Source organism: Monopterus albus, unplaced genomic scaffold (assembly GCF_001952655.1).
Source record: "Monopterus albus unplaced genomic scaffold, M_albus_1.0 scaffold293.1, whole genome shotgun sequence".
In the NCBI taxonomy this organism is placed as follows: Eukaryota; Metazoa; Chordata; class Actinopteri; order Synbranchiformes; family Synbranchidae; genus Monopterus; species Monopterus albus.
The window spans coordinates 153,030-160,804 of NW_018128173.1; the positions used below are offsets into that span (position 1 = coordinate 153,030).

The 7,775-nt window shown below is 36.3% G+C and overlaps 1 protein-coding gene across 1 annotated transcript in view; it reads right to left on the reverse strand.

Moving 5' to 3' along the window:
• Positions 1-3,347, reverse strand: part of ap2s1 (adaptor related protein complex 2 subunit sigma 1) — an 8,820-nt gene extending 5,473 nt beyond the window's left edge. Inside the window, exons 1-3 of the mRNA XM_020623202.1 lie at positions 3,172-3,347; positions 2,092-2,241; positions 1,568-1,681 (exon numbers count right to left, since the gene is read on the reverse strand). Coding sequence (XP_020478858.1) covers positions 1,568-1,681; positions 2,092-2,241; positions 3,172-3,174 — 267 coding nt within the window. The 5' untranslated portion in view covers positions 3,175-3,347. The remainder of the gene's footprint in view (positions 1-1,567; positions 1,682-2,091; positions 2,242-3,171) is intronic.
• Between the last annotated feature and the right edge of the window lie 4,428 nt (positions 3,348-7,775).

The following is a 7,775-nucleotide window of genomic DNA, read 5'->3' on the forward strand; positions in this document are numbered from 1 at the left end:
ACTTATTACCTGGTGGAATCCAAAAGTTATTTGATGAAAGGGAAGGGGGTTATAATTTAAGGGGTCAGTTGAATCTAAAAGTTCATGCTATACGTACGACCAAAAAAAGATTTTGTATTTCTATAAGTGGGGTCAAATTATGGAATAATTTAAGTGTGGACATGAAAAACAGTACTAGAATTGAGGAGTTTAAATATAAATATAAAAGTATGTGTCATTCAAGATATATGCAAGAATAAGAGATGTAATCAAGAATGCATGAATGAAACACTCCGTTTTAAATTTTCTGTATATTACTTGTCTGGTGAAGAAGATAATTACCTATGTAGAGATACTGCTTGCAGCCAATGATGCATGAAATTTTTTGTATAAGATGATGTTATGGGGTAGGACTGGATAAGTCTGACTTCTTCCTACTCCATTCAAACATGTACTAGGTATAAGCAAACTGATTCTGGATTAGCATTGGTTGGATTTGTGTAAATTATGTGTGTGTTGATATCATTTGTTTCTACATGTTTGAAAGAATAAATCAAATCTCTAGGAGACAGAACACGTCCCCTTCCTGAGCTGTGTGATGGCTGCATTGTGTTGATATTTACATAGTATTGTTTGTACAGATGAACGTGGTACGTTCAGGGGTTTGGAAATTGGATGAACCAGACTTGTGGAGGTCCACACTTTTTTTTCCCAAGGTCTTGGTTGAGTTCTTTTGATTGTCCCATGATGTCAAACAAAGAGTTTGAAGGTAGTTCTTAAACTACATCCACAGCTGCACCTCCTATTGACTCAAATTATGTCAATTAGCCAATCAGAAGCTTCTAAAGCCATGACATCATTTTCTGGAATTTTCCAAGGTGTTTAAAGGCCCAATCAACTGAGTGTATGGAAACTTCTGACCCACTGGCATTGTGATATAGGGAACTATAAGTGAAATAATCTATCTGTAAACAACTACTGGAAAAATTACTTGTGCCAGTGCATAAAGTACATGCCCTCACCGACTTAGCAAAAACAAGAGCTTGTTAACATAACATCTGTGGACTGGTAAAAAAAACAAACAAACAAACAAAAAAAAAAAAATTATGACTTCAATCTAGGTGTATGTACATTAAACTTCTGACTTCAGCTGTACCTGGTTATGTTTCCCTCAGGCGACACGTCCATGACGTCATTGGTTGCTTATGTCAGTTATTATTATTATAGTTATTAAATATGTTTAAAAAATATTTATGGGAACGACTGGTTCTTAAGACTTTAGATCAGAATTGTTACATGGCACACACTACATAATTTTATCTGCTGACTGTTAATAATGACCAAACCAGACTGAGCCCAACTCGGTCCAACTGGGTCCGATCAGTTGTCACATCCAAATACCATTCATAATCGGCGCAGCAGTGGTTAAGTGGGCCAAACAGCTACCAGCTTAAGGTGCTACGGACCAGTAGATGATAGAACATTTAGAAGCAAATCATCAAAAAAAATTCCTGAAAAGAATTAGACCATAAACTAAAACACCATAGTTATTTTGGAGCCTATATCATGTGTTGTGTGTGTCAGTTACCTCTACAAAATTGTGGATTCCCTCGAGGTATGCCAAGTTGTTGTCTGTCACGTCCACACAAATACAGAAGTACAGACCAGCATAACGTCTGTAAATGATCTTGAAGTTTCTGAACTGTGAGAACAACAATAGACAAAGCCTCTCAGCAACTTTGCCTTTCATATTATGACAACAAGAGCAGCTTTACTTGGGCTTAAGCTTCCCAGCTTCAAGATAAAACACACCCAGTACATCTATAATAACTCTGGAACAAAATGCATGGTAAAACTGATCAGCAGACCAGAATTTTGCTTTCTTATCATCTGTTAAAGCCAGTACTGAAAAACGGGTGCGATTTGGTACATGACCCACCTAATTATTTTCACATAAAGAAGTCACGACAGAGTTTTAACAACAGTGTGTGGTTTCAGTCATTACACTGCAGGCCTTGATCAGGTTTTGAAAAAAGTTCTGTGGCAAACTGGGGCATGTCACTGAGCCACACAACCGTGCATGTAAACATATGATAGTGACTAATTCCATACCTCCACAAAGTTGGTGTGTTTGGCATCCCTGACAGTTACCACTGCATGTACTTCCTCGATCAACTTCTGTTTCTCATCATCATCAAACTGCATGTACCATTTGGCCAGTCTTGTCTTCCCAGCTCGGTTCTGAATGAGAATGAAGCGGATCTACGCAATAAAAATGGAAAAAAAAAAAAAACAGAAACAAAAATTAGACTACAGTAGGAACAGTCCACTGAAAAACTTGGTGCCTGTGTGACCTGACCTGTGGTGGCATGAAACAGTGAATCGTTTAAGTAATTTTACACCCTTTCATGGTCACCCTTCTGCTTTTCTTTTCAGCTATTATCATTTTAATTATTTTTTCATCATTTTGAGGTTTTCACTGTTGGCTGAACAAAACAAGCAGTATCAATGTGATGTGTGTCTGGGTAATTGTGATGGGAATTTCCCCATTATTTTCTGAATTAAGTGCATTTTTCCAGATTATACTTACAAAAGTGATTCTGAATGCACAACTTCTGCCTATAATGGAAGATTTTGAAAATTATCTGAGTAGCTACCTCCTCCAGCCCTGGATTTTACGTTAAGCTAAATATACAGTATCTCATAGGGAGGGCAGGCAGGACTAGCTATTTGTTAGCTGTCACTTGTTAATAATGTTATTAATATCTGACAGACCAATTTAGGGGCATCTAAAGACAAATGTATCGTTACAAATTATTTAACGTTAACTGTAGATGGTATTAAGTACTGGGAGCATCAGCTGAAGCTCGCTGGCGTTAGCTGAACGGACCCCTTAACTGTAAAAACACAAGTGTGCATTACTTTTTAACAAAGCCTAAACAACTGACACGCGATCCATTAAAGCGTAAGCGGGAGCTGTTCTCTGATAAAGGTTCGGGATTTTAAATCTATGGCCTTCACTGCTATGGTAAATTAGCGAGCTAACTATCTTCAGCTAACGTTTTCTACTGACTGGAAGGGGAAGGAAGGAAGAGATTATCTAGCTGTTAGCGAATCCCAAATGCTGGCAAGCTAGTTGTAATATGCTATTATGAGATAAAACAGAGATGTATTCATCTTTGACATATTTACCATTTTTGTCTCCTAAATATGGACCTTAGAAACTCCAGAATAGCGCGTTGCTGAACGATTACGCTACGATTTTACATTTAAAAAACATAAGTAATATTTTCGACCGCTCGCCCGCTATCTTCCCGAACTAACCGGAAGCGCAAATCTATAGTAAGTTGTGTTGCATGAAGGACAATGTAGTTTATGCTGCAACATTTAGAACCTTTGAACCGTATAACTGTACTACAAATACCAGAGTCCCTCTGCTGTGCGCCTTTTTAAATTGTCCTTTGGGTCACATGAGAAGCAAAAGTGTCGTGCTTGTTACTGATATGTTCTCCAGGAGTAACTGAAACAGCAAATTATGATAGTATTGTGTTTTTTCAATATGAATGTTAATTATTTAATTATGTAAGTATCATGATGCGACATAAAACGTTTGTTAAAAAGTGGGCTGTGAGGATTTTTTTTTTAAAACGACTCCTGATATAAGCTAAATTATGACAGTTAATGACCAGTCTAACAGATGAATGAAAATTAAATGATTTTGTCTTGGTTTTCTTTCCTCTTCCTGTGTAGCCCATTTTGATTTTCATGTTTTGTTTTGTTTTGTTTTTTTTTTTGTTTTTTTGGGATGGACAGGTCCAGGAATGAAATCTGGGCAGTTGATTTACTGTATATTGTGCAGACTGATATGATGGCTGCCTTACATGATTCCTGCTACCATGATAATAACAGATCGCCTGCTTAGCATTTTAATAGTCCACCCTGTCATAGGCCTATAGAGCAATTTAAGTGAAAAGGATACTGGGTACAAGCTGAACAGACTGATCTCATTACAATACGTTAATCCATAGTGTTTCTGTGACTCCATGCCCCCTGATGTCTTCTTTCCAGACGACCAAGACAACAACACAACTATTTTAAGTACACATTTTAACATATGTGGTGATGAGAAAACTAAAGGTTTTGTTGGAGAAAGTAAATTGGAGAAAAAATCTTTGGAAAAAAATAAAACTGCAGTAGCCTATTTATTTTTGCTATACCAAATGTAAAAACAAAAGCAGTTTGGTTTCTGAAGATTCAAAAATAGCATTTTAGCCAACTCTTAATTGTGTTCCAGTGTTTGTATGTGTGTGGTTATATACACCACATTTGTGACAACACCTCAGAATTTCTTCCAAGCATAATACAGAATGAGAAAGCAGTAATAATATATTTTCACCCTGTTGAGGTTACATTATTTGTGACTGTCTTCTGTAGAGTCAGGGTTCAGATGTCGTTCACTGATCTGGTTGGGCAGCAAAGTCACCATAGACCATCGTTCAGGCAGTTTAGACAGCTTGCTTCTCTGGACATTTAGGGAGTCGAGGGGGATGGGGGAACTATGATTGTCAGAGATTGCACAACTGTGCGTGGAGGAATGTGCTTGCCCTTGGGACTCAGAAATATTTCAGCTGCAAATACAATGAAGGTTTAGGTGGCATACGGGAAAAAAATAAAGGGAAAGGGAAAACCAATTAGTGAGTAAATGCTAAGTACAGAGTTTTTTTTCATATAAAGTTTGCAGCTGTGTTGTCATACTGGTTTCTAGTTTCTCCAGGATAATGAAAGCACAACAAATGTAATGTCATGTATATGAAAATTAAATATCACAACTAGGAATTAGTATCATAACTTAATAATCAAATCAACAAATGTTTTAAGATAGATGATGACCCACTTAAAAACCCAGTGGTTAGGAAAAGGGGTATAAAACAGAGGCAGATTGTTCAACAGAAACTTTGACCCCCGCTAATCTTGCTCTGTATTATTTGGACCATGCAAATATTAATGAAAACACAGTGACTAATGTGATTGGACAGAAGCTTGTGGACTTACTCAAACAGAGGGCAGTACACCTTGAACTCTGTGTATTTAATGGTGGGTCACTTTTCAAACTATCAAAGCACACGTACTGCACTTTATACATTATAATTTTATAATCCATGTAAGATTAATGTAACACAAGCTGTTATTTCTTATGAGAATTTAATTTGAAACTGGAGCAGCCATGGTATTCCTGATCACCACCAGTGTTCTTAAAAGGCAAAAAAAAATTCAAAAACAAGAAAAGAATGTACCCTTATTCTTGAGGGGGATGTGCTAGAAAAAGATCCAGTTTAAGCACCCAAGTAGGTGGATTTTCAACATGTTAGCCCATGTTTTCAATGTATTATTTCTTGTATTTTTGTTTTGCTATGAGAGATTGCATTTTGTAACAGATTTTACCTTGATTATAACAAGCTTGACATGGTGCCTATGTTGTTTCCAGTCTCCTCTAAAGTATCTAATTCTCTTTCAAAATCAATACATTTGGGTTTGACAGTCCCTTGAATTATGTGCTTTTATATCATGCAGAGTTTACATGCGGTTTGAAATTGCATGTTTTGGAAAATGCTATGAAGGACTAACGGAGAGAGGGGAGAATTCCACTACAGAGTCCCAATGCAAGACAACAAACTTCTGCTTGGGCTGTTAGTAAAAACAGTTGTCTTGCAAAAATGTTTCCAAATATGTGGAAGCAATTGCATTGTCCTTCTGAGAAAAAAGTCTGAAATCTATATGCAGAAATTATCAAAGGACGGATAACTTTACAACTTTTTTTTACCAAGTGGATGACTCAGTGCATACACACACACATACAATTAGAACTAACCTTTGAGATGATTGATTTTTTTCAGGAAATCATTAAATATTTTACCTCTGTGAGGCTTGATAAGGTTTTACGTAGGAGTCTTTGTGTGAGTGCACAACAAATCTGTTACATGTGATGTAGCCAGTGAATGCTCAGAAATGTTAGTAGATGACTAATGTTCAGTGTTTGTACAGAGACATTAGGATCAGTTGTGACAGGAAGTGACATTTAAGTCATGGGGCCAAGAGGGCAAATGCACCAAAATAAAGTCAGTAGGCTATAATCATGATAACATGAACACCTTCCTTTTATCTGTAGCTTGTTGCGACAGAATGGAGCAGACGAGACTGACATCAGTGACAGACTAGCTCATAAAAAGAAAATAAACTCAGATCTACAGTTGACCATCATAAGGCAAATAAGCGCCAGTATAACCAACTAAGCAAGAGCTTTAAGGAGGGTGAACTGGAAACTCCATTGCAAACTTACCATGAAAGAAATGAAACGTATATGTTGTAATGTACTGTACTTTTTTAACTTTGTGTATTAAAACAAAACCTCATATACTATGAACTTATGCAATCATAAGTGGTGAGAGAAGTAATATCTCAATGTGAAAATATTATATTACAGGAAAAACCTCTCTGTTCATGTTACTAAAATAGAAGTACATTAGCAGCACAATGTACTTAAAATATTAAAAGTACTTGTTTCAGATTATTTCTCTGTTAAATTATTGGTTAATCATTATTATTATTACTGATGTAAGCAGCATGTTACTGTTTATTTATTTTACATTTTACTTGTTAAGGTGAATCTTAGCTTCTTTATATACAGTTGGATACTTTACTTATAAGACTTTACTTGTAAGATTACAAAACAATTTATTAAGACAAAGACTGACAAAGTGGATGATATTATGTATGTGTGAAACGTGAAAATGACAGTCTGCCTTCAGCTCCTTTACTTCCTGCAATAATTTTGTTTATTTTGCCATAAGAAATAACATTTTATAAATTGACCAGATGCGTTGGATGTACAATTTTGGCATATCTGAAATGATAAATTAGGATTAAACAACATTAAAAAGTATAAGATTTCCTTCTGAAATGTAGTATAAAGCAATAAAAAATTTGAAATATTCAAATACCATTACCTTAAAATTGTACTATACTTAAGTAAGGTACACCTTGTTTAAGTGTAGAAGCCTAATGAAGTGACTTTTATTTATTTAATATGCTTTTTTTTTTTTTAATGTGTCCACTGATAATTACAGACCTACAGGTCTGAATGACTGTAGGCCTTTACATGTATAAGTTAAATCAAACTCACAAAATGTAACATTAATAATAATAATACATTGATAAATAAACCGATACATTTTAATGATGTGTTTTCTCCTTATAATGTTCACGACAGGTTGCTCAAAATATATTTAATAAGTGATCTTTTTGATTGATTTCCACTGGTGTCATAGTCCTTGTACGTGTGTTGTAATTGTGTCCATGAGCCGCTGGGCGAGACTCTCTCTCTCTCTCTCTCTCTCTCTCTCCCTCCGTGTTCTCTGTGAATAGGAGGCGAGATGCTGGATTCGGGGGAAGGGCCCCCCTTATTAAGCTGAAGAAAAAAAAACAGATCTATACACACCGTCACACATTTAGCCTGTAAGTGGCTCAGCATTAGAAAAGAGAAACCAACGGCTTCGAACGAACTGGTGTAAACTGAAAACGGCGCCGTGGTGTATGACGACAGGGCTCGCGATCGCATTTCTATACGGACTCATAATTTTGACACAACAAAGGAAATAATAATTGGTCAAAACAACGTGGTGCTGAACCAAGAAGGAAAAACACACCGAAACAGCGCTTTCCCAACGTCTTCCCCTTCCTCGTTCTCAGCCACGGTGAAAAGCCTGGAGTTTTAACTGCATTTTTTCTTTTCCTCATGA